A 27,970-nucleotide genomic window follows, 5' to 3' on the forward strand; every position below is an offset into this window, starting at 1 on the left:
CTAGATGGATGTGTATGATGGGTACGATCACGTCTTGTATCTTTTGCAGCATGTCGCATGTGAGCGCTGCACTTTTAAGACGCCGTGTCAAGTTTTCAAATCAGAAGACCCCGGAGGCGTGGCAAGCGTTTGTTTACAGAAGCAAGTTGGCATGACAATCATTTTATCTAAAAGCAACACGGTGGAGGAGGCATTCTGTGCTGAACGATTCCTGAGCACTGAGCCTCACACTTTTATACTCAAAGACGTGTTCTGTGTGAACAGCCCCTTAATAGATCATGTTGACTACAGAAATATAAAAATATGTAAACGCGAACAGTTTTATTGGGACTTTAGCTGTAAGAATAGGCTGTATAAAAGGATTATGAATGCAAAGGGATGATTCGACATGATGGCGTCATGAATATGCTAATTAGCGCACAACGTCATCTAGCAACTTTTCATTAAAGCAATTGTCAACACTGCAACAATGTCACAGTGTTTCCTTTTTTTTCAGGACTTAAACAACCAGTGAATGATTTATAGCAACCCTAAATATTAACCACACCACAAACTATCCAAACAGACACGGACAGACGAAAGCAGGACATTATTGTGTGCGTGTTGCTCTGGGCAGAGGAGTTGCTCATGTAAACTGCTTCATGGAGAGCTGATCTGTGATTAAACATGTTATGAAATGCCTTCGTTCCTTGGTTTGGTAAGCACAGTATGGAAAAAAACATCACACACACTCCTAAAATAATGCTACGTCTATTGTTCTTTAGGTTCGGCAGAGCCTACTTCATATCAAGAACAATTTTTGGCTCTGATATGGATGTTTGGAAATGAATAAAGTCCTTGGTTCTTCAGATCAGCTTCAGATCATAGATGATTTCCAAAGAAATAGCAAAAAGTGTATCTACAAACTATGGAAGATTCTTCTGACAGCAGACTGATAAAAACACGCGCATGATGCTTATCAGCAGCAGGATGTGTATGCGAATGTGTTTACCATCTGGTTTTGAGGAGCTTCATCGTCATATTTATGTCTCTCTCTCGTTATCAGCTCTTCATCATCGCTCATTATCTCGCCCTCTAAATGAACCATGACGTCAGCCATTCCCGCTGACACATTAGGATTCCCTCAACTGACAAAGAAGTACACAAATGTGTTGAGCTACACAAATTCAGTATCACACATCATGTTAAGTTCTTGCCTTTAGCACTATAATAACTAATGCAATCCTCAGATAACTACACCCTATTATTCACACGTCATGTGGCCTGTTTGTCTTGTTAAATTCACTGGCGGTTTGCTGCAGTATATGATATTAAATGTCACACTGATGCTTTTAATGATTCTTTAGACTGGAATGATCACCTGTCAAAAACAGATCTCGGAACGATCAATTATTCTTCATGCTGCATAGACAGACAGATTGTTCCAAACCCTTGGAAGATGTTTTCACGGGTCAAGGTCTTGGAATGCGAGAACTTCTTTTAACTTGACCGCCACATTTTTAGAGTTTGTTGACTGTAAAAGACACGTGAAAAACGTTCGTCTAGCGCAGGTTTAGACAAACAAATGGAGAAACAGTGCAATGGAACGCATAAACGCGAGACGCAATGCAGTAGAACAAAAAAACGCAAGGTCAATTTTTTTTTTACATTTTAAGTTCTAAGTTTAAGATTTTTTTTGTACGTTTTTTTAATTTGAGTGCTGCGTTTTTAGAACGCATAGGCGAGGCGTGGCAAAAGACGCGAGCGCAACGGTTGAAGACGTCTGCCTAGCACGTGTTTACATTGCTGAACATTGTTGAACTCAAATCTCGTTCCGTGTGAACATTTTTGTGTTTAAAAAAACTTTATAGTGGAATGGAAAAACGCAAGAGATGGAAAAATGGTGCTGGAAACGGAATGGAAAAATGGCGCTGCAAAAAACGCGAGGGGCCTCATTTATAAATTGTTCGTACTCACAGATTTGATCTTGGAGTGTGCATGCGCTTAAATCCATGCCAATGTTCATATATATAAAATACGGAAGCCCGTTGCTTACTTTTTTTCACAGAATTGTGAGATATAAACACAATTGCGAGTTATAAAGTCACAATTGCGAGATAAAAAGTACTGCAGGTTTTTGAAAATATAAGATGTTTTTGCAGCTCATTATTCTAAATTAAAGAATTTGGATGATGACTGGTGATCTTTTATATGTTAATGACATTATTTAGGAGTTGTTTACAAGGCAGAGAGCTGAAATCATTCAGTTGCGCGCAAGTTCAAGATCACTTGCGATTCATAGATTTCACATCTTAAAGAGAGGCGCAGGCCTACGTGTGTTTTTCTGTACGTAGGTTCATTCTATGAATCACACATACACATATTTGATTGTAAGATGATTGTAAAGGATGGTTTCTTCGCATTTTATAAATGAGGCCCAAGATGCAAGCTCAACGGTCAAAGACGTATGGGAGCTCGTTTCCATGAAAAATGAATAGCGACTTATCTCACTTTTTCTCGCAATTCTGAGTTTATATCTCAAAATTCTGCACTTTTCTTCTCGCAATTACGAGTTTATTTCACAATTCTTACTTTTTTCTATTGATTTGAAGATTAAAAAAAAAACAGTTTATATCTTGCAGTTCTGACTTTTTTTCTCCGGATTATGAGAAATAAATGGGCAATTGTGCGTAAAAAATGCAATTTCCTTTATGTTTTTTATTATTATTATTTTTTTTTAATTCTGTGGCAAAACAGGCTTCCAGTAACATTCTTCAAGTGAGTGTTTACATAGAAAAATAAGTGGGAAAGCAGTGCATGAAAAGTGGACTAACTTTCACAGACTTTTTTTCACAGAAATAGCTGGTGAGATGGACATTACTCATCATTAACATGCTGTTAATTGCTCCATTTATGTGGTCATGACAGGTCAGTGTATTTCTGTCCTCACAAACTTACAAACACTCTTCTGTGTGTGAGTTTCAATGAAGAGTTGGCTTTTTGGACCTCTCTAACCCTCCGTCTGTGTGCTTGGCCGGCGGCCCTCGTTTTTCTGCTGACTGCTGGTTCGGTGTCCAGCACTCTTCAGCACCTCTTCAGCAAACATCTTGTATTTTTCTGCTGACGCAGAGACATGGTCGAGTCTGAAGGGAGACCTGTGATTGTCTGCGCTCGCTGACCCCTGATTGAGCCTGACACCAGAGGTGAACGTGAGTCACCGTCATCACGTGACCAATGAGACGCCTGTTCTCCTGACGAACACAGACACAATACAGCCGTTGTTTAAAGATGAAGTCACTGGAATCTCGAGGAATATGATATTTACAGCTAAGAACTGAGTATTTTAGAGAGTAAATACACTTAAAAAATACAAAATAACTTTTTTGAAAGAAATACGTTGATCAAAAGTGACACAATGTTACAAAAGATTTCCGTTTCAAATAAATGCTGTTCTTTTGAACTTTCTATTCATCAAAGAATCCTGAAAATCTAAATGTATCATGGTTTCCACATAAATATGAACTGCTTTCAACACTGATAATAATCAGAAGTGTTTCTTGAGCAGCAAATCAGCATATTATAATGATTTCTGAAAAACCATATGACACAGAAGAATGATTCAGCTTTGATCACAGCAATAAGTTTAATTTGACAATATATTCACAGTTTATTTTTTACTGTATTTTTAATCAAATGAATGCAATCTTGGTGAGCAGAAGAGACTACTTTCATTAAAGCATTAAAAAAGTACTGTCTTCAATTGGATTTTGGGGTTATCTGTTACCTTGACAGGCTTTGTGAGTTTCAATAGTTACATTTAGCAAATTAAAAGTAGTGCTGCATATATATTTGGATATTTAGGAAAGGGTATTTAGTGATGAGAGTTTACCCAGCGTGTTTTGAACATTTTGAAACACACACACATATTATACAGTCTCTCTGTCTCACTCTTACCGTAAATGTGATCTGGCCTCAGGCGGATCTCTCTCACACGGAGGATCAGCTTACATTATTTTTACTGGCTCGTATCCATGTCAACCTAAACACACACACATAGACACACATAAGCGCACACATACGATTGATAGGGGTTATTACTGACTATAGTCAACAGTAATAAAATGCATTTCTAAATATGTTTTTGTGCAAAAATGATGGAAATCAGGGCCAAAGTAGGCATTTTTTGGGGCAGAATGAGACCTGCTGCCCTTCATCTGAATAAAACAAACATTCAGCCAGAGAACTGCATGTACCAACCACCCGCGATCCAGGTAAACAACAACAGCACACTGACCTTGGCCTCATAACACACACACACACAGGTTCATCCATCTGTGTGGGATTTTGCATGATGCTTCTGCCACTGCTGTGCCAACGTCCTCATGGCACAGTGCCACACACACACACACACACACATGCTGCTCGCTCCATCAGTGTTAATGTAAACATCCAACCGCCCCTGCTAAAGTACCACAATTCACCTTAATGTCACAACAGCATGACAAAGTCACACACTTCTCCAGGGGCACACTAAAATTGAGCACTGAATGCAGAAATCAGTCTGTGGACTTATATATATAAAGAAATCTGGCTGTTTGAAAGAGGAATTTTCATAACGCTGTGTGGTTCAACTGCACCACACATATTACAATATACATTTTATAAAAATGTATAAATAATGTTTAAATGTTGTTTTATATCTAATAAAAAATGTGTAACATATACATTTTACAAAATGTTATTTTATATTTAACAGAAACATTCATTAATAATATTTAACAATAATGATCATTTATTTATATTAATAATATTCATAAATATTAACAGATTATTTATAAAATATATAAATACATTTTTAAAAATCTTATATTTAACAAAGATATTGATAAATAATATACTTAATACTAAATGTTTATTAATTTATATTAATATTCATAAATATTAAAATGCATAGTTTTATCAAATATATAAATGTACACAATTAAATGTAAGAATAACTTTCATTAATATTATTATTATGCAAATAATTAATAAATGTTTATTTGTATTAATACATATTTTCATATTTTTATAAAATCTAATGTAACATTTAATCATTTATTAAATGATAATAAATAAATTCCTTGCTGATAATCCTGTGTGTGATCCTTATTAACATTCATAAACACTATTAATACAATGCTATTTTATATTTAACAAAAACTCTAATATGTCTTAATTTTAGTAATAAATACTACCTTATATTAATATTAATGCATTACTATACACTTGTCAACATTTGAAGTGGATCTAAACCTTTAATCAAAATTGTCCTAAAACCTAAAACCAAAATATGTTCTTGTCTTAGGATAACTTTGATGAACTTTTTATGATCCACTTCAAATATTGACTATAAATACACTATGAAATGCAATGCTAAATTTAATAATGAATTAAATGCCGAATTTCCTTCTGGTAAACCTGTGTGTTATAATTTGAAGGTCAGCTGTTGTCTCCAAAGTAAAAGAGTCCCTCTCTCTGGATCACAGCTGCTTTAATAAAGCATCTGTATCAGTTGAACCTGATCTCATGAAGCTCTCAGGACAGATGGGACAGGTGACATTAACTCCCGAGCTGCTTTCAGGTGTGGAAATGAAGCCTGGCATACTGAACAACACACAGCAGCACAGGTGCGGAGCGGGACATCAGCCGAACGCCTCTGAACTACCTGAGAAGTATATCAAATATCACTCTGATTCATGCCAATGTACTGCCCTTGCTGTTTAATATGACTGTCCTACATCAAACAAACTCGAAAGGCCTTAAAGCGACTGACTCGGCCTCCATTTCTGTCTGTGAAAACATGATATTCCTTCAAAGTGAGTAGAGCACAAACAACACGCTGCTAAAGTTACTGACTTACCTTAAATACATTATTTACATGCTTCAGAATCATTAATGGCTCACGGTAAATTCTGGAGCATCAGCTACATACAGCATCACTATAAAGCCCTAGAGACACAGTGGTTTGTGAAACAAAGCCTCTAATTTGGCAGCAGAACCTGAATTTTGAGTCTAAATATCCAAACGATGAATAACCTATTGACCCGGTTCAGCAGTTGACTATTATAATACTATTAAAAAAGCATTTTCTGGAAGTTTATTTGTGTTTGGGATTCAGTAGGAGTTGTTTTGTCATTGTGTGTGGATTTCTGTACTGTTCGTTTGTTTAGCAGGTGTTTCTCCTGAGTGTCGGGGACGCGCCTCTGCGCTGCAGTCCAGATAAAGTGGGCGGGGCAACTCACGCTCCCTCTGAGAGGAACGCCACGTCACGATGCCCATATTTAGACTGTAAACTTCCTACAGGAAGCGGGTGTCTGAGGGTCCCCGACGAGCAGAGATTTACAGCAGCAGTGAATGTTTGCAGTTTTACTAACTTACACATTCAGCAAGTTGAGAATAAACAGCTAGATTTTGATCTTCAAATCTGTTACTTAACCTGACGTTTTCTACAATTTTTTTTTTTGTTACACGACAGAAATAATAAAAAAAAAACATCATACAACAAATCCAGTAGCCTAATAGATATCATAAAACAAACTAAATTTGCGTTTGATAGAAAAAAAAAAAGATTTTCATAATGTCAACTCGCCCGCGCATCAAAATCACATTAAGCCCTAAAACAACAATAAAGAACTTAAAAATACACCAACAGAAGTCCAGCTATAAGCCTACCTGATAAATCCAATGTTAGAGGATTTCTCTTTCTTTTAGCAGAAAGGATATATCATGCTAGAATATATTCCTAACCCGTTTATTTAATGGTTTCCCTCGGGCTTGTTTACTGCCCCGGCAGTTCCCGACAATGACGCGCTGACGCGCGTGACGCAGGCGCTTGTGGGCGTGGCCAGCTGTCAGTGCGGGAGTCGCTTATAAAAACGAATCGGGATACCGATCCACACGAACAAGCGCAACAGAGCCAATCAAACGAACATCGCTCCCAACGAGAGTTCACTTTCAACAGACGGACTCTTTCAATTATTCGCGGCTCAAGAGCGTTTCTGTCGCGTTATTCTTTACATCTTTGGGACTCCGGTTCATTCAAGAGGAGCGTCCATACAGAGCGGAACGGGACGGAACGCCGCTTTATTGAGTGTCATCGTCCCTCGCGCTGTTTTTGAACGCTTAAAGCTTTAAATAAAGAGGACTTTGAGCCTGTTTTTTGCCTTTTCAACAGAAGAACTCTATGAGTACAAAAATGGAGCAGCCGTTTTATCATGACGACTCGTTTCTGCTGGGTTACGGTCACAACGACGCGGCACTTCACGACTATAAACTCCAGAAACAGAGCATGAACTTGAACCTGACCGAGCCCTATCGGAACCTCAAATCGGATCTGTATCAGAGCAGCAGCGCCGATATGGGCTCGCTCAAACTCGCCTCGCCGGAGCTGGAGAGGCTCATCCTCCAGAACAGCAGCGGGGTGCTGACGACGCCCACCCCGGGCCAGTATCTCTACAGTCGGGGGATCACCGACGAGCAGGAGGGCTTCGCGGAGGGCTTCGTCAAGGCTCTGGACGATCTTCACAAGCTGAACCACATGCCCCCGCCCAACGTGTCGATTGGAACCGGCGGCGTGACGACGTGCTCGACTACCGCGTCCGTTTTTGGCTCCTCCCTGCAGTCTGAGCCTCCCATTTACACGACGCTGAACGCGTACTGCCCAGCGCCCAGCCACCCATCCACCACCATCAGCTACCTGCCGCCGCACGTACAGCAGAGCCAACACCCGGAAAACACGCACGGGTTCCAGCACTCCGGCGTCTTCGCGCAGCGCTTCGTGCCTTTGAAAGAGGAGCCCCAGACCGTTCCCGACATGCACAGCAGCGACGGCTCGCCACCCATGTCTCCCATCGACATGGAGAGCCAGGAACTCATCAAGGCAGAGCGCAAGAAGCTCCGGAACCGAGTGGCGGCCACCAAATGCCGCCGGCGCAAGCTGGAACGCATCGCGCGGCTGGAGGAGAAGGTGAAGGTGCTCAAGTCCGACAACGCGGGGCTGTCCAACACCGCCTCCGTCCTGCGGGACCAGGTGGCCCAACTCAAACAGAAGGTCCTGAGGCACATGAACAGCGGCTGTCAGCTGATGTTGACCAGCAAGATGGAAGCGTTTTAAACGCGGTTGGACTTTTACGCAGAAATAACACTGGAAATCGTTTAGGTTCTACGACTGAACGGAACTCAAAAGCCCTCAGACGAGGCGTTTTGGACACGTTCTGAGCTCCGAATAAAACGAGCGAACCCGCGCCCGGAGCGGGAGAGAACGCCTCCGAGCCCCCAGAGACAGTCGGGAGCCGAGAGCGAAGTGGAAAGGCCAGTCGCCGCCTCAGTATCAATAACGTGTTGTTTTTGTCTCTCGTGATCAACTGTGTATTTGATCATGTAAACGCATCTGATATTGTCGTGCAGTTCCTGAACTCATAAATTATTGTATTAGTCAGGTTGATCCTGATACTATATGTCACATGTTTACAATGTCTCTTTTTTTATGTGTGCGATGTTTATTTAAGTAAAGATTTTGAAATATAACATCCGAGTGTATGGCTGTTCATTTGTGTTGTTTGTATCTCGGTTTCAGACAGTTATGTAACTCTTATGCTCACCGTTCCTCGAAGTAATTCACCCACAAAACGCCCTGAAAACATGAAAACACAGAGACAGGTTTTAATGAATAATTCTGATGATGTTAGTGTTTACTGGTTGTAGAGTGATCAGCTGTTTTCTGGGGGTTGTGTATTGATTAGCGCGTCCTGCGGGTTCACACAAGGGACTCTGGGCCTGTCCTGCTGACGTCAAGCAGCACATCCATATATGGTCGTTTTTGGGCCTCGTACGTCACTCCCCGCCCACATGCCCCGGTGGAATAGTTTCACTGCTCCAGGATCAGCGGGGCTGGAGAGCAGCGGGGCTTTCCGAAGTTGGACAAGACCACTGTGAGCATGTGGGATGGGGTGTGTGTGTTTCCACAGAGCTTAGTGGGTTGAACGGTTACAATGATGCTGTTGCTAATAATATAAACCTATCTTTCAGAATATATCCAGAAACCTTTGATAGAATATAAATTATATATATATATGTAATATAATAAATTATATATTATATAAAATAAATAGATATTTTTTACTAGTGGGTGCAGGATACTTTAGTTCATTTATATAAGTGAGGATAACAAAATAAAGTAAACTGTGACATATCATACCTCAAAATTCTTCCGTGGACTACCAGCAAAACTGATAAAAAAAATTGGGACCAAAAATTATTCAGACACTTTGACCTGACCATGTTTTGCTTAAGCGTTTTTCTTTAATTGCTGATGAAACCTTTTTACACCACAGACTGAACAAAATGAAGCATTTCTTGGTGATTGGTTGACCTAAATTGGTATTAACTATTTGTGTACTTAAATTTAACAACTGAATAATTTTTGGTTAATTGTAATCCCATTACATAACTTTCTAAATTAATCTGACATTATCAAGAATTTGTTCTGACACAGTTTAACTGTGTTCTTGTCAATATTATATATATATATATATATATACATACAGGTACATCTTAAAAAATTAGAATATTGTGAAAGAGTTCATTTTTTCTTGTAACTTATTTCAAAAAGTGAAACTTTCATATATTTTAGATTCATTACATGTAAAGTAAAACTAGTCAAAAGTTTTTTTTGTTTTAATTTTGATGATTAGAGCTTACAGCTCATGAAAGTTAAAAATCAGTATCTCAAAACATTAGAATATTTACATTTGAGTTTCAATAAATGACCATCTCTACAGTATAAATTCTGGGTATCTCTTGTTCTTTGAAACCACAATAATGGAGAAGACTGCTGACTTGGCAATGATCCAGAAGACGATCATTGACGCCCTCCACAAAGAGGGTAAGTCACAGAGGGGCATTACTGAAAGCTGTGGCTGTTTACAGAGTGCTGTATCAAAGCATATTAAATGCAAAGTTGACTGGAAGGAAGAAATTGGGTAGGAAAAGGTGCACAAGCAACAGGGATGACCGCAAGCTTGAGAATACCGTCAAGCAAAGCTGATTCAAACACTTGTGAGAGCTTCACAAGGAGTGGACTGAAGCTGGAGTCAGTGCATCAAGAGTCTCCACGCTCAGACGTCTTCAGGAAAAGGGCTACCAAGCCACTTCTGAACCAGAGACAACGTCAGAAGCATCTTACCTGGGCTGTGGAGAAAAAGAACTGGACTGTTGCTCAGTGGTCCAAAGTCCTCTTTTCAGATGAAAGTAAATTTTGCATTTCATTTGGAAGTCAAGCTCCCAGAGTCTGGAGGAAGAGTGGAGAGGCACAGAATCCATGTTGCTTGAGGTCCAGTGTAAAGTTTCCACAGTCAGTGATGATTTGGGCTGCCATGTCATCTGCTGGTGTTGGTCCACTGTGTTTTCTGAAGTCCACAGTCAACGCAGCCATCTACCAGGAAATTTTAGAGCACGTCATGCTTCCTTCTGCTGACAAGCGTTATGGAGATGCTGATTTCATTTTCCAGCAGGACTCGGCACCTGCACACACTGCCAAAGGTACCAAAAGCTGGTTCAATGACCATAGTGTTACTGTGCTTGATTGGCCAGCAAACTCGCCAAGAGGAAGATGGAAGATGAAGATGAGAAGATGTCAAGAGGAAGATGAGAGAAACCAGACCCAACAATGCAGATGACCTGAAGGCCGCTATCAAAGCAACCTGGGCCTCCATTACACCTGAGCAGTGCCACAGGCTGATTGCCTCCATGCCGCGCCGCATTGATGCAGTAATTCATGCAAAAGGAGGCCCAACCAAGTATTGAGTGCATAGAAATGAACATACTTTTCAGAAGCCTGACATTTCTGTTTAAAATATCCTTTTTTTATTGACCTTATGTAATATTCTAATATATTCTAATTTTCTATAATATATGGGTTTCACTTTCTGAAATGAGTGACAAAAAATATTGACCTTTGTCACGATATTCTAATTTTTTGAGATGTACCTGTATATGTACACACACAGTCAAAGGAAAAAAAAAAAATATTCAGACACCAGATATAATTTTTGATATCTTTTTACTAGTGGGTGCAGGACACTATAGTTCATTTATGTAAGTGAGGAGAGCAAAATAAAGTGAACTGTGACATATCATACCCAAAAATCCTTCATACAGCGGACTACCAGTATGAAGAGATAAAAGTTTGGGACCAAAAATTATTCAGACACTTTGACCTGACCATGTTTTGCTTAAATGCTTTTCTTTAATGCGACCTTCTTACACCACAGACTGAACAAAATGATGCATTGCTTGGTGATTGGTTGACCTAAATTGGTATTAACTGTGTACTTAAATTTAACAGGTGACAGATATTCAACCGAATTCATTACACACCTTTCTATCATTACATTACCGATATGAATTTGTTCTGACACAGTTTAACTCTGAGTTCTTGTCATATCTTATTACCATTTTCTAAACTATAGCAAATAAACTGTGATAATGTGAGAAATGTTGAAGGAGTCTGAATAACTTTTGGTTTGACTGTAGATATATATATATACATATAATATGTATGCACACAATAAATAGTACGATATACAATAAATTGTCTGTAGGCCTATAATTTAAAGTACCTAAATTTTAATATATTTTACTATTTATTAGTTCAAATCGTGTCTAACCATGCACAAAAAAAAATTGATGAACTTTATGCAGAGATATAGCAGGTAAAAAGAGGTCAGGGACAAAAATACACCTTCAACATCAAAGATTAGGTTTATTTTTAGTTAAATGATATGTAAAGAGATCAGATTTGTATAAGCCTGAACCTCAATGCATCTGTAAATATGAAGATAATATTTGATAACTATTGATCAGCCTAAATTGGTTACACAGACCAATTTACAAAAGATAAAAGACAACATCTTTTTAGCAAATCATTATTGGTTGGTTAATTTTTTATTTTTATTAAATATATATTTTTAGATGTGTTACTTGGAGTGTAGACTATATATAATAATTTGCCGTATTAGCAGAATAATCTGCTCCTAATTCATGATATTACTGTGTATTTTGGTGCTTTGGGTGTCTTCGGGAGTTGAATGAATCTTTTGGGAAGTGACTGTGACCTCTGGAATGACTGGACCGGAGGCGCGCTGCAGGGGCGCGCGTAGGTGGTGGACGCGCATGAGATCTATAAAGAGAACAAGTCTGGCGCTGGAATGAAGAGCATTCGCATGAAAATATGCGACCCTGAGCTGAACTTTCTGAATTAATTGCCTCAATAACCGATCCATTTATTAAACAACACAAATAATATGTTTTAGGACGTGCTGTTATTGTTTTAGATACTTTATGGTCATAAAATAGACCTACTAACATCAACGGGTATACGCCAAAACCCAAAGCAGGCTCTGAAATGTGTGGGACGTTTGTTTTTGTGCTACTCGCTGGAAATTGGGAGCGGAGTTTGTGAGAAAAGCCCACTCGGGTCCACCTGTCACTGACGTCAGTGACCCACCTGCGTGTTTTTCTGCTCGCTCTCGAGGTGGAAATCAAAGGAAGCCACTTCAAAGCAAGCAGACGCGCGGACGCGCACACGCGCTCGGCTTGTTTTGGAGATTTTCAGGGTGCGCCCCACCGTTAATCGTTTCATCTGACACATCAACAGCTCTTTTAGTTTCATGAGTGGAACATTCCCACCTCCTCTCACCTGAATGGACTTGTTCCATTCGAATGTTTGCTGGCGTTTACACGAGGTTCAGCAAATAACCCTGTTTATCCACTTGTTGCAAACGGAACAAGTTATTTTCGCCAAATGTGCGAGACTTAAATAGTAAATAACTATAAGAATAACAATGGGCAGTAAACGGTAAAACTATTTGCACTACAAACCAGTGTTTACGATAATAAAATAATATATTATCGATTAACACACTGAACAAAATTATACAAAATAGTTTTAAGGTAAGTGGTTGCAAACAATTTATTTTAACAATTTATTTAAACGTAGGTAAAATATATTTATTGCAACCTCTTACCTTAAAACAATTGAGTAAATTCAATTAATATTTTTTTAATTAAAAATAATAGTAATTAGAGTGCAGTTTGCAATAGGCTATAATGGAGTGTTCTAAACTAAATTACTAGACGAGACTGGAACAGCAGTTTCAGTTTGCAACCCTTAGGGAAATTAACCATAGTTTTATTATAGTAAAAGTGTGGGCCTAACCATGTTTTCTTTCTTTTTCTTCTTCTTTTTTATTATCATTTGTATAACCACAGTTTTACAACAAATGCCATGGTTAAACTATGGTTAGTCTATAGCAAAACCATAGTTATTTTGTGGTTATAGTTTAACTAGTAACCATATTTATTTTCTTCCTTTCTTTTTTTTTTTTGAGTAAAACCATAAAGGGAAATGACCACTGCTCTTACATTAAAAATAAGGAATATATAAGCAGGATTTTTGGCTATAGAGTTTTTGAGTATGTGAATTCTTTAAATTAAATAAAGTTATAGCTTCAGTTCAGTGCTTTGGCTTCACCAGTAGACTACATACGAGTTTCTAAAGACCTTTAAAAGTTTCTCTTATGTCTATTTTTAACTGTTTATTTTTCTATGAGTTAACCTGAAACTGTTTCTTTTTTCATATTGAAGGTGAGTTTAGTTATTCTGGTTTTATGTTTTCCTCTCGTTTCCCTTTTTCAGTTTAATTGACATGAGAATGGCTCACAGGCCTGTAATAGCGCAGCGGTCATGAGTGAGTCAAAGCTCATTCAGCAAAGCTTCACAACAGAACCTGTGTGTGTTATTTTTATCCTGCCTTTGTGATGAGCCGGATGGAACATTTATTCTTCTTACTTCCTCTATTCTACATGTAGTGGACAAGAGAAGCTTCTTAACGCCTGACAGACTGTCAGAAGGAGCGTCTCATGTACACACACACACACACACACACACAGGAGAAACATCAGTGACTGATGACGATAAAATGTGGGCTCATCTCCTCCATCACACACAGACTTTGCACATTTCATCATTTCTCTCTCTCCCACTCACTGTAAATCTCTCCTGTGATCTCTTGAATATTCCTTCTTGTCCCTTCCAAAACTGAAAGATGAACGCTGAGGCTCAACACTTTCCGTCAAACACCCACTGACACGGCTGCTTCAGATCAACACAGCTGTTACATCATGCTCTCCTGTAGCCTCCTCAGACTCTCACCGATGCCTCAGATCAGCTTCTTTAACTAACCTGTGGCTCAAATCAGGGGTCATATAGAAGCATTTCATGAAAATGAATAATAAATTAATCATACAACAGTTAAATGTGGTCCAGCAATTAGACAATCAGTGTTTCAAGAGAGATAACATTGCCTGTTAAAGCCTGATTCTGCTTGATTAGGCATACATAACATAAATATTAATACTATGGCTTAATCACAGCTGTGTTGATATTTAGTACACATTATTATTTTTTAATTAGGCAAAACATATTACCATGATTTAAAAAGTTACCAACTAACTGAAATAAAACAAGTTAAACTTACTAAAACTAAACTGAAGCAGGCAGCAGGGGGGGCTCACCCTGTGGTCTGTGTGGGTCCTAGCGCCCCAGTATAGTGATGGGGACACTATACTCTCAAAAGCACTGTTCTTTGGATGAGATGTTAAACCGAGGTCCTGACTCTCTGTGGTCATAAAAAATCCCAGGATGTCCTTCGAAAAAGAGTAGGGTGTAACCCCGGCATCCTGGCCAAATTTGCCCATTGGCCTCTGACAATCATGGCCTCCAAACCATCCCCATATCTACTGATTGGCTTCATCACTGTCTCCTCTCCACCAATAAGCTGGTGTGTGGTGGGCTTTCTGGCGCACTATGGCTGCCGTCGCATCATCCAGGTGGATGCTGCACACTGGTGGTGGAGGAGGAGATACCCCCCTTACTATGTAAAGCCCTTTGAGTGCCTAGAAAATCACTATATAAATGTAAATAAATTATTATTATAATAAAATTGGTTCATAGCGCCATCTAGTGGTGCAAGTGTCCTTGAAGAAATGAGGCTATTGGTGTTTGCTGGAGAATAACTCATGATTCTGCTTCTCAGACAAAATAAGCAGGATGACAGTAAGTAGAAGGCTACATACTGTTCCACAAACGGGCCTACATTTATTTATTAAATGTAGCCTATTATGAGTACTGTTATAATGTCATGCTGATTAGATGGCCCATAAAACCTCATTTAAATTCAGTAATTTATTGTAAATTTGGCAGTAAACAGCAAATGATAACAAGACTTTGTTACACTGCTTTAAAAAGAACAAACAATTAAAATAACTTTCCAATTTTATTTATTTATGAATTAGCATTGGCATTATTTAATGCATTAATGCAGGGCTGCCCAACCCTGTTCCTGGAGATCTACCTTCCTGCAGAGTTCAGTTCCAACCCTGATCAAACACACCTGTCTGTAATTATCAAGTGCTCCTTCAGATCCTAATTAGTTGGTTCAGTTGTGTTTGATCAGGTTTGGAGCTGAACTCTGCAGGGAGGTAAATCTCCAGGAACAGGGTTGGGCAGCCCTGCATTAAGGTGTGTGAACATTAGCAAAATATTGATACACAAAAAAAAACATCCATTATCCATTAATAGCAGAGTATGAAGCGCAAAGAAGTCATTTTCAAAGCGAGAATATTTCTATTAGTCTTGCAAGGGTTGCCAATTTCTACTCAAAACTCCAATCACGGCCAAATCTAGACCAGTCGCGGTCAGGCGAAACTGGCTATCAACATGGGTCTAAAGCAAACCCACGAGAACAGTGAAAAAAAAAAACTCTTGTGTGGGGCAATCTTTCGTCCTCACTTGACTTTCCTGATCTTGAGAACTCCGATTGAAATGACGTGATACAGTTTCCTTTCTTTTGTAAGTGTTACTAACCATTTCTTTGTTTTTCAGTGCGGTACATGTTACCACACCTTTTAGCATGAACTAACACACAATCTTTTTATTACAGCATTTATTAATCTTTGTTAATGTTAATATTCATGTCAGTTCACAATGCAATAATGTTTCCAGATACTTTTGATTTCAAAACAAATGCTTAAATTAACATTTAAATTAACAAATGCTGTAGAAGTATTGTTTGTTCGTTCATGTTTATTAGTGTAGTTAAATAATGTTAACAATGGAAATCTTATTGTAAAGTGTTATTCAGACCTAAATTCAACTTTTGTTGTTACCTTAAACAGGTTAAAATAAGCAGAATTTGCTGTTACCGAAGTAGCTTTAGTATACACAGGATTGCTTTGTTGACTCTGTTAAATAGAAACCTCACTGCATTAGTTTACTGTAAACTCAACTGATAAGATAAAACACTCTGATCTAGGGCACAGCTCTCCTAGAAGCCGCTTCCGCTGCCCTCCATGTCGCTGGTGAGTATGGAGCGCTTGCGCAGTACGGAGTTGACGCTGCTCCTCCGGGCCTGTGGCGGCTCTGTGGCACTGCGTTTCTGAGGCCCTGCGGGAGGGCATGGAGCTCTGTACTGCGGCAGGCCGCTCTTGGTGGTGTCCAGTTCTTCAGGGTCTCCTTCCTGAACCCTCAGAGCGGCGATAACCTCTCGATCAGATGGGCTGAGGGTCAGACAGCCGCAGCTATGGCCTTCAACACCGTCTTCCTCCCCGGGGTCGTCTTCAACTGTCATGAAAGCGTCTCCCCAAAGACTCTCGCAGAGGTCTCGGCCGTGCTGGTACATCTGTCCAACAAAACACAGATGCATGTGAGAGCACAGTTCTTCTCAATCTGTGGATCCAACCTGACAGTAGAAGATGACAGTTCATACTAATGCTGCTATAGTGGCCTCTTGTGGCAATGCTAAGAATGCAGAGTGTAACTGATTTCTATTAAGCATTCTGATGACATAGATAAAAAAAGAGAACAAAAAATGCAATACATAAACAATAGAATAATAAACAGTCAACTTGAATGGTTCTTCAGACTGCTAAAGACTAATGTCCATTTATCTAGCTTAAATTTAAAATATGATTATATCAGCCCTTTAGTTGCTAAAACATAAAACTTTTTCATTAAAGGAGCCATAGAATGCATTGAGACAATATTTTAAATTGCTCTCTGATATCTACATAGAAGGTATGTGGCTTAGGTAAGGGCAACAATTCTCTAGAAACAGTTTTACATGTGCATTTACAACCTTAGGATTTCTCCCTAGAATAAAACGGTCTGTTATTGGCTTATTTGGAAAGGTCATGAATAATAATGTTGAGCTCTGCTCTGATTGGCTGTTTCACAGTGCGGCTCAATGTTGCTCACGGGAAGGAAACACAGGGAGGAAAATATATATTTCAATACTTTCTCTTGCAGCTATATCGTTGGGTAATTATACTGTATTTAAGATGCGAGCATCAGGGAGCCGCTATTAATATGTGGGGCACTGAAACTGCTTGCAAATGCATGATAGTTTTTTACTTTCACTTTCGCTTTCGCGATGGCATGAACTCTTTATACTTTGGAGCAGCAGTACACATTTTACAATTTCAGATGCTTGTCAGTGGTGCTCAGGATCTGTAAATCATTCTCCATCATCCTCAGTCATCTCTCCTTACTCTGTTTATGTGGTAAGGGAAATCTTATGTACTGCAGTGTAACAGGCTACAGCTAGCAGCTAACCATGTTCCTTTAGTGTCTCGCGTTATTTTATTAGAACACATTATTTGCTTTCCGTGCCTTTCTGAATACAGACACAAACCCATCCCTGCACTTCACATCCCCTGCACAGCCTGGAACATAACATTTATTTCCATGATCTGCCATTTTCTCTGTTGTCCTCGCTCGTTTCTTCACAATACCTCCAGAACTTCACGGCCCGTATTCCTAAAGATTCTAAGAATCCTTTTAGAGAGCTCCTAATTCATCTTAAAAATTTCTAACTAGGAGTCTTAGCTTAAAAGTGATTCAGGACCAATCTGAGAGCAACTCTGAGCGAGGAAAAGACAAAAACTTTTATCTTAGTGAGGAGGCGGGGCTGACCCCGTTGCTAGGAATGACAGTCTTTTGAAGACTGTGATTGGTTTGTTGTCCAAGAAGGAAATAAAAGAGCGCTTTTAAGAGTAGGGTTTATTATAAGCCTTCACTTGTATTTTTTCCTGTTTTACCGTACTCTCTCTCTCTCACACACACACATTATATATGTATATATATATTATTTATTTTTTATTTACCATGCTGTCATACTGTGTTTTATAGGAAATGAACAGCGATATACATTTATGCATTTAGCAGACGCTTTTATCCAAAGCGACTTACATTGCATTCAAGTTACAGTTTATACATTTTTATCAGCTCTTTTTTTTATTATCTCAGATATAATAAGTGCTGTAACAGACCCAAATCATCACTGCTGCATAGTTGCATTTTTCCAGTTGCCAAATATGTTAATGTAGTGATTACGTCCATTTCTGGCGCTGTGGCATTTCAGCACGGTGTCGGAGATGTTAGCGTGTCTCTAATAATATCGGTCACAAACATGATCCCTGCACGATCTGATGTGTAGCGTCTTATTAACTCACTGTCATGCATTGTGTGCAACACATTTCTTCTCCCTCTTCATGTTTCGTCCATTTTCTCCACTGCTAAAGAAACTTAAAAGCCCCTTAAAAGTCCTCATCCGTACTCCTGACAATTTTGGACCTTAAGACCTCTTTTAAGGGTTAAGCTTTCTGAATTACTTTTTTCTTTACTAGGATCTTTTCTTCAATTGTAAGAGGAAACGCCCACATTTCTAAGGATTTTTTTACTAGGAGCAACTCTTAGCACTAAAATTCTTCATGAATACGGGCCCTGATGGTTCGGCTGGCGGCTGGCCTAGAACATGGGCGGGTATATGCAAATGTTGGGGCGTAACTATCAGTAATCCCGACTGTTATGTAACAGAGGGGATTTTTCAGTGGTCTTTAACATGCACGAGATTTACATAAGAAGGAGGAAACAATGGTGTTTGAGGCTCACGGTATGTAATTTACATGTACAGAACTCTTATTATTCAACTATGCCAAGGTAAATACAGTTTTCCATTCTCTGGCACCTTTAATTGAAATAAAGCAGAAATACAACAAAATGTATTAAGATAACTTAAAAATTTTATGTAAAAATGCTGTCATTTTCAACTAAATGAATTGAGTTCAAGTTACTAAAATTACTATACTAAACTAAAAATACTAAATATATATATATATATATATATATATATATATATATATATATTACAAAATGACTAAAGCCGAAACAAAAAAATAAAGAGAACTGAAAATATAAAAATAAAAGACAACTCTATAGTTTATAAATACCATAACAGTATTTATGCAACACCACTGTTTTATATATTTCACTATTGTCTACTGTATTGAAAAACTGAAAATAAATTATTCACTACCGCCGTCAGTAATAAAATAAAAAGACACTATGAATCTAATTACAGTAAACAATATCATCATTAACATTAATCAGTGTTCAGTCATAAACCAGGAGATAAAGTAAACAAGAAATTAAAGTCTTATGAGTAATATGTAATATGAAGTAATAGATGCAGTTATGAGGCATCTTATGTCTGTCTAGCATCAAAAATATTGTTTGATGATCAAATATCTCAGATCTTCTATTAATATCGTCAGTCATTATATTCACAAATCAGCGATTCATGCATATGAATGATTGCTGAATGTAGAAACACACGTACACACACACTCTCTCATTATTAGCTGTGATTTTCACCCCTCAGAACATGTGAAGTGTGTGTGTGTGTGTGTGTGTGTTTCTGTCACTCACGCTTGTGCACATGTGATGATTATGTTGATTATGAATTCTCACTGTCAGCAGCGTTTCCATAGAGACAGTGAGCTTAAATCTTTATTTACTTTCTTAATTCATGATGCATACCGAATCATTCTTTTGTGATGTTTTTCTGAAGAAACAAAATGCTTGAATTCACGATCTTTCATTAAAATCATAACTTCACCTCCTCATTCATCATTTTAAGTGGATGGCAGAAAAGTCTGAGTAAAGTTAAATATCATGATGGGATGACATAACCAGTCAAATTCTTCTTGCTTTATCTCGTTTTAATTCTTGCTTTATCTCGCATTTCGTTTAATTTCCAACATTGTCATTGTGACGTTGTTTCAACGTCTGACTTTTCAAGTTTTATACTTTGATTTATAAGTAGTTAGTTTAATCACTTTTTACAACCATTAATATTGCATTAAACACTGCTGCAGTGTTGTTTTTCAATGTTGAAACAACAAAGAATATTATCTCAAGCACATCTCAGTGTTGAAACTGTCTGTATGAGAGGCCGGTCACACTGATTCACTCTCTCTCTCTTTTCACATGTTCAGCATGTCAGCGGTGAGAAAGAGTGACATGAACTGACACCTTCACTCCATGTGTGTGTGTGTGTGTGTGTGGTTCCAGCTGTGTCCAGGCCTGGAGACACAGTGAGCGCTCCTCTCCTCAGTGATGTTTGCATCGCTAATACTAGTGCTCATCCAGTGCTGCGTAGTAACTGATTACATGTCATTTGGATGAAATAATCAGATTTCAAAAATTAAGTTCTTGATATTTTACATTTTAAAATAGTTACTTAAAATGTTACTTTTTATGGATCACATTATTATACACGTAATGGCAATAAATAATTCACAATTTATTGATTCTCTCTATCCATCCATCCATCCATCCATCCATCCATCTTCTTCCGCTTATCCAGGGCCGGGTCGCGGGGGCAGCAGTCTAAGCAGAGATGCCCAGACTTCCCTCTCCCTAGACACTTCCTCCCGGGGGGACACAGAGGCGTTCCCAGGCCAGCCGGGAGACATAGTCCTAGGTCTTCCCCGGGGTCTCCTCACCAGTGGGACGCGCCCGGAACATGTCCAGGAGGCATCCGGAACAGATGCCCGAGCCACCTCAGCTGACCCCTCTCAATGTGAAGGAGCAGCGGCTCTACTCTGAGCTCCTCCCGAGTGACCGAGCTTCTCACCCTATCTCTAAGGGATAACCACCCTGCGGAGAAAGCTCATTTCAGCCGCCTGTATCCGGGATCTTGTCCTTTCGGTCATGACCCAAAGCTCATGACCATAGGTGAGAGTAGGAACGTAGATTGACCGGTAAATCGAGAGCTTCGCCTTGCGGCTCAGCTCTTTCTTCACCACGACAGACCGGTACATCGACCGCATTACTGCAGAAGATGCACCGATCCGTCTGTCAATTTCCCGTTCCATCCTTCCCTCACTCGTGAACAAAACCCCAAGATACTTAAACTCCTCCACTTGAGGCAGGAACTCTCCACCAACCTGAAGTGGGCAAACCACCCTTTTCGGACTGAGGACCTTGGCCTCGGATTTGGAGCTGCTGATTCTCATCCCAGCCGCTTCACACTCGGCTGCAAACCGTCCCAGTGCCTGCTGAAGGTCCTGGCCTGATGAAGCCAACACGACAACGTCATCTGCAAAAAGCAGAGACGAAATCGTGTGGTCACCAAACCTGACACCCTCCGGCCCTTGGCTGCGCCTAGAAATTCTGTCCATAAAACTTATGAACAGAACCGGCGACAAAGGGCAGCCCTGCCGGAGTCCAACATGCACCGGGAACAAGTCTGACTTACTGCCGGCAATGCGAACCAAGCTCCTGCTTCGGTCATACAGGGACCGGACAGCCCTTAGTAAAGGACCCCGGACCCCATACTCCTGGAGCACCCTCCACAGGCCGCCGTGAAGGGACACAGTCGAATGCCTTCTCCAAATCCACAAAACACATGTGGACTGGTTGGGCAAACTCCCATGAACCCTCCAGCACCCTGTAGAGGGTATAGAGCTGGTCCAGTGTTCCACGGCCCGGACGAAAACCACACTGTTCCTCCTGAATCCGAGGTTCTACTATCGGCCGTATTCTCCTCTCCAGTACCCTGGCATAGACTTTCCCAGGGAGGCTGAGAAGTGTGATCCCCCTGTAGTTGGAACACACCCTCCGGTCCCCCTTCTTAAAAAGAGGGACCACCACCCCAGTCTGCCACCCCAGAGGCACTGTCCCCGACCGCCACGCGATGCTGCAGAGGCGTGTCAGCCAAGACAGCCCCACAACATCCAGAGACTTGAGGTACTCAGGGCGGATCTCATCCACCCCCGGTGCCCTGCCACAGAGGAGTTTCTTGACTACCTCGGTGACTTCAGCTTGGGTGATGGACGAGTCCACCTCTGAGCCCTCAGCCTCTGCTTCCTCAATGGAAGACGTGACGGCGGGATTGAGGAGATCCTCGAAGTATTCCTTCCACCGTCCAACGATATCCCCAGTCGAGGTCAGCAGCTCCCCACCTCTACTGTAAACAGCGTTGGTAGGGCACTGCTTCCCTCTCCTGAGGCGCCGGACGGTTTGCCAGAATCTCTTCGAGGCCAGCCGATAGTCCTTCTCCATGGCCTCACCGAACTCCTCCCAGGCCCGAGTTTTTGCCTCCACAACCACCCGGGCTGCAGTTCGCTTGGCCTGTCGGTACCCGTCAACTGCCTCAGGAGTCCCACAAGCCAGCCAGGCCCGATAGGACTCCTTCTTCAGCTTGACGGTATCCCTTCCGGTGTCCACCACCTGGTTCGGGGATTGCCGCCTCGACAGGCACCGGAGACCTTACGGCCACAGCTCCGAGCGGCCGCTTCGACAATGGAGGTGGAGAACATGGTCCACTCGGACTCAATATCTCCAGCCTCCCTCGGGATCCGGTCGAAGCTCCGCCGGAGGTGGGAGTTGAAGATCTCTCTGACAGGAGACTCGGCCAAACGTTCCCAGCAGACCCTCACAGTACGCTTGGGTCTGCCGAGTCTGTCCAGCTTCCTCCCCCGCCATCGGATCCAACTCACCACCAGGTGGTGATCAGTTGAAAGCTCCGCCCCTCTCTTTACCCGAGTGTCCAAGACATACGGCCGCAGGTCAGATGAAACGACCACAAAGTCGATCATCGACCTACGGCCTAGGGTGTCCTGGTGCCACGTGCACTGATGGACACCCTTATGCTTGAACATGGTGTTCGTTATGGACAAACCGTAACTAGCACAGAAGTCCAATAACTCTGAACCCGAGTGGTGATTCTCTCTAATTCTTTCAAATGTTCCTTTCTATAAGTCCTACTGTGTGTCAAACCATTTAGCTTTGACTATAATCACAAATTTAGAATTTTAAGGGAAATAGCACATCTTAAGACCTTGTATGAAAATTACATTATTACACAATCTGATGTTGGTTAATGGTCATACTGATATGTAGGTAAACATAAAATATTTAGATTTTTAGTGTGCAAGTGTTTATATTTATTTTACATTTTTATGATTTAATTAATTATTAGCTTTTAATCAGGTTACAAACCCACTGCGGTTCTTATATTAAGCCCAGTTTGGAAACCCTGGTGTAATGTTCAGTTCAGTTTATGATGTTGACATAAAACATAATATATTTTAAGTTTAAGTAAGTTTAAAACAGGATTGATAAAAAATAATTTAAAAGTAACCTAAAAAGTAGCCAGATTACATTACCTAAAATGAGTAACCTACGTTACTAATGACAGTTTTCATCATGTAATCTGTAATCAGTAATGGACTACATTGTTAAACTTCTGTCAGTTGTACTGCAGCATCTGTGCTCTGGACTAAAATAATTATTTAGAAACTGCAAAGCAACCACCCATAACACCCTAGCAACACATGGGAATGCACCTAAACTCTTCAGAATACCTTAGCAACTAGCTAGCAGCATCTTGGCATACACAAACAACACTCTAGTAATACAGCAATGTGACACAAATTCATCAGAACACTTTAGCAGCACACTAAAAAAAACTACTCTCGGAACACTTTACTGCATAGCAACACTCTAGCAACTATACACAAAACCCTAGGAACACAGTGTGCCAAACACTACTCAGAAAAATACTCATTATCAACCACTTATCAACAAATCACACATCTCGCTCTCACTCAATTCAAAATGCCTTAACAACTGCATAGCAACACCCTAGTAACCACCCACGACACTCATCACAGTAAAATGCCAAAAACTACTCAAAACAGCTTATCAACACACTCAAAACATTTAAAAACAAATAAGCAACTGCATAGCAACACGCTGGTGACCAGCCACAACACTCTAACATATGCATAACACCATTGCACCTGCAACACAGCTAAGTGCCAAAAATTACTTAGCAACAACTTAGCAACCACTCACACACACAACAACCTTGCAATACATTGCAATGTGTTAAAAACTCCTTACAACACCTTAGCAACCTCTTATCAACAAACAAAACACCATTTAGCAACACCTTGGAAACCACCCACAACACCCTAAACTAAACTGCCAAAAACTACTCCGAACACCTTAGCAACCACTTATCAACATTCAGAACATGTTTTTAACTGCATACCAACACCTGGCAAACACCCAACACATAGCAATGTGTCAAAAAGTACAGACAAGACCCTATCAACCACTTATCAACACACTCAAAACATTTCAAAACATATTAGCAACTGCATAGCAACATGCTAGTGACCACTGGCAACACCATGCAGTTGCAAAAGTTGAGTGCATTGCTAAGTGGTCACTAAGGTGTTCTGAGTAGTATTTTGGCACATTGCTATGTGTTGGGTGTTTGTCAGGTGTTGCTATGCGGTTAAGAAGGTGTTCTGAATGCTGCTAAGTAGTTGCTAAAGTGTTCTGATTGTTGATAAGTGGTTGCTAAGGTGTTCTGATTGTTGATAAGTGGTTGCTAAGGTGTTCTGAGTAGTTTTTGGCACAATTGCTTTGTGTTTTGGGTGGTTGCCAGGGTGTTGCTACACAGTTAAGGTGTTCTGAGTGCTGCTAAGTAGTTGCTTAGGTGTTCTGATAATTAATAAGTGGTTGCTAATTGACGGTGCGTTTCCACTGGCACGTAGTGAGCGCAGCGGAGCGAGTGTTTAAGCTCAACTTCCATAGGAATGAACTGAAAACGCTCGCTCTGCTGCGCTCACTACATGCCAGTGGAAATGCACCGTTAATTAGTAACCACTTATCAACAATCAGAGCACGGTGCATTATGGGATTGAAAGCGGCACAGAGAAAGCATTGAGAGTGGCTTAGAGAGTCAAAAATGTTGGGCATTCCTTGACTTTATGCAAATATCAAGGGAAAAACGCCGGGCAACAACCAATCACTGTGAAAAGAACAAGATGAAAAGCAAAGAGGGTGTAAACATTGTTTTTAGAGGCGTGTTCTGCCCTAAATTTGACATGCCCCAAAGCAGTGGCGTTGTAGCGTTGCCAGTGGCACTGAGCGCAGATTTGACGCTGTAGTGGAAACGCACCGTAAGGTGTTCTGAGTAGTTTTTGGAACATTGCTTTGTGTTGTGAGTGGTTGTCAAGGTGTTGCTATGCAGTTGTGAAGGTGTTTTAATTGTGTTGAGTGTGTTGATAAGTGGCTGATAAGATGTTTTGAGTAGTTTTTGGCACTTTGCTGTGTTGCGGGTGCAATGGTGTTGCTATGCAGTTGCTAGAGCAACACCCTAGTAACCACCCACAACACCCGAACAATATGGCAAAGTGGCAAATACTCCTCAGAACAGCTTAGCAACCACATATAAACATTCAGAACACCTTAACAACAACATATTAATATTCAGAACACCTTAGCAATTGCATAGCAACACCCTGGTGACACCACTGTGGCAACGGGTTTTGCACAGACGAATATCACTCACATTTTCTTCAAACATGTAAAGCTCCAGTAGCGTGTGTGGTTATATGATGTTCGGTATGGCATGTTACCTGTTGGTACTGCACACAGCCGCCGCTGCAGTTCTGTCCACGCGGGTCAGTGGTCCAGTCCCGAGCACATGCCATGTCCAGTTTACAGGCCTCGTACCTGCAACAGTGACTCACGTCATCACAGTCGTCTACATTACCAACAACTAAACGGATAATTGATGAAGAGCATTCTGATGCATTCAAGTTCATTACTGTCAATCAGATCTGGTTATCACACAAGCTTATGACCACAAGATGAGTGGGCGTGGCCTCACCAATCTCTGCAGAAACTGTGACACAGAGGCACCGCTTTCAGGGAGGAGTCACGATGTGGGTGTGGCCAGCGAGCAGCATCAGGAGAACAGCGGTAAAAACAGACGACACGCTTCAGGAAGGACTCACAGCTAGAGAGAGTGAGAGAAAGAATGGTAAACAAGAGTTCAGCTCATCTTGTCATGCAGTGGAATTCTGAAAGTTGACAAAATTAGCTTTTTAGTGGATATATATTTACAGAAATATTTGGATATATTTCAATACAATGTAAACACCTTGAGGAGAACAATAATGAATATTTATACACAACTTAACATAAGCAAATACCACCCCCAAACATAAGCAAAAGCCAGCCAACCAACCAACAAATAAATATGGATTAAAAATGTATAAACATGAATTAAAAGTAAATAAATAAACAAATATGGAAAAAGTAACCAAATAACTAATTAAATATATTAATAAACAAACATTAAAATAAATAAAAAAACATAGATTAAACAAAACCAAGTAACTAAATATATTAATAAACGTATATTTAAATAAATAAATTGATTGAAAATAAATAGAAAATAATGCTATCATTAAAATAACCAAATAAATAAATATAAAAAAAAAAAACAACAACCAGCAAACATGGATTAAAAATAACCAGCATGGACTAAAGAACTAAAACAACTACCTAAATATATAGATAAAGATTCACGTAAACAAATAAACATATGTCACGTAAACATATGTCAACATGAGAGAAAATTCTGTCTGTCAAATTATTTCATGGGCTGTTTAAAAAGCTTGTAAATCACCCTTTATACTAATAAATACAAACCGTTATTTAAGACAAATATGGATTAAACCAGCTGATAAAGTCATTTATTTTCATCAATCATATGTGAATAAATCAATCAATTTCCATGTTTTGTTTAGTATTTATACCTCAGTATACATAATGAATCATGCTTATTAAATATAATCAGCAGATGCTTACAGAGGGCTGAGGACACCACACTTATCCCAGTGAGAGTTGTCCACGCCGGACACAGAGCCGGACAGATCCTGGACATCATTCTCTGAACAACACGAGTCTGGACAGAGAGACACACATTCACAAACTGGGACAAAACTACAGTCCATGGAGGCCCAATTCTACTGGGCTGTTTTAAAATGTGACACTAAATGAACTGGTCTTGGTTGTGTGTATGTAGGCGACTGTTAGGTGTGCACACACTCTCTGTGTAGAGCGAGCACTGCTTGAGATGAGCCTCTGGGCTGGGCGTGGCTTTGTGTCTCCCGTCCCGCAGACACGCCCCCTCATGACTCATCACAGCGGCGGCCAATAGACTCGTGAGGTGGGCGAGGCTGAGCAGAATTTTGGACACACCCATTTTCACCTGCATTTATCTTTCAGCTGCAAGAAATAATCTGGTGAAGAAACACTTGAACTTCCAACAACAGAGGTTATGATGCTATATAACACTTCAGAACATGGACATTCACATCATGAAGCTTTGATTCATATTTGCATTTATATTCATATTGACTAACTGATGAAGCTGTCTATAAAACTGAATTTAAGAAAACAGATCAGATGAGATAAACAAGGAGAGCTGAGGTTGAGGTGTTTATCTCTGTCTGAAATCCTCAAGCAATTTTAGAATTGAATTTCCATTATAATATTGTCATGATTTGAAATCAGTTCTAATGGAATCAAATGGGAATCTTCCACAAATCACATAAATCCTGCTGGATAAACAGATTTTTTGAAAAGACAGACTGGAAATTAATTTGTTTATCCAGCAGGATCTTACGATTCTCAGACGAGTCTTCTTTTAGGATTATAAGCATGGAAATAAAATAAA

At 40.0% G+C, this 27,970-nt stretch overlaps 2 protein-coding genes and 1 long non-coding RNA gene across 5 annotated transcripts in view; 1 reads left to right on the forward strand and 2 right to left on the reverse strand.

Moving 5' to 3' along the window:
- LOC306864113 lies at window positions 1–6,838 on the reverse strand. The gene is made up of 3 exons (XR_013783742.1): window positions 6,694–6,838; window positions 3,934–4,018; window positions 1–3,230 (listed from the first exon to the last, which is right to left on the reverse strand). It is a non-coding gene; the product is annotated as an uncharacterized lncRNA (long non-coding RNA).
- An 86-nt stretch (window positions 6,839–6,924) lies between these two features.
- On the forward strand, window positions 6,925–8,547 carry LOC306863746 (transcription factor JunB-like). Its single transcript, XM_079407279.1, has one exon. The coding sequence runs from the start codon at window positions 7,205–7,207 to the stop codon at window positions 8,132–8,134; it is 930 nt and encodes a 309-aa protein (XP_079263405.1). The 5' UTR covers window positions 6,925–7,204; the 3' UTR covers window positions 8,135–8,547.
- Window positions 8,548–15,245: 6,698 nt separating this feature from the next.
- The window catches only part of LOC306863828 (riboflavin-binding protein-like), a 13,571-nt gene continuing 846 nt past the window's right edge, over window positions 15,246–27,970 (reverse strand). Inside the window, exons 2-7 of one of the 3 annotated variants that reach the window (XR_013783716.1) lie at window positions 27,340–27,519; window positions 27,100–27,196; window positions 26,114–26,242; window positions 25,860–25,956; window positions 15,662–16,759; window positions 15,253–15,405 (exon numbers count right to left, since the gene is read on the reverse strand). Coding sequence is in view for 1 of the 3 variants with exons in the window: in XM_079407372.1 (XP_079263498.1) it covers window positions 16,406–16,759; window positions 25,860–25,956; window positions 26,114–26,242; window positions 27,100–27,196; window positions 27,340–27,508 (846 nt within the window). In the remaining 2 variants the exon portion in view is untranslated. Of the gene's footprint in view, window positions 16,760–25,859; window positions 25,957–26,113; window positions 26,243–27,099; window positions 27,197–27,339; window positions 27,520–27,970 lie in introns of all 3 variants that reach the window. The other 2 variants (XR_013783717.1, XM_079407372.1) reach the window with 2 other exon arrangements.

This window comes from Barbus barbus (genome assembly GCF_936440315.1).
Source record: "Barbus barbus genome assembly, chromosome: 4".
Taxonomy (NCBI): Eukaryota; Metazoa; Chordata; class Actinopteri; order Cypriniformes; family Cyprinidae; genus Barbus; species Barbus barbus.

Coding starts and splice junctions, on each gene's coding strand:
- LOC306863746 (XM_079407279.1), top strand. CDS start 7,205: ATGAGTACAAAAATGGAGCAGCCGTTTTATCATGACGACTCGTTTCTG.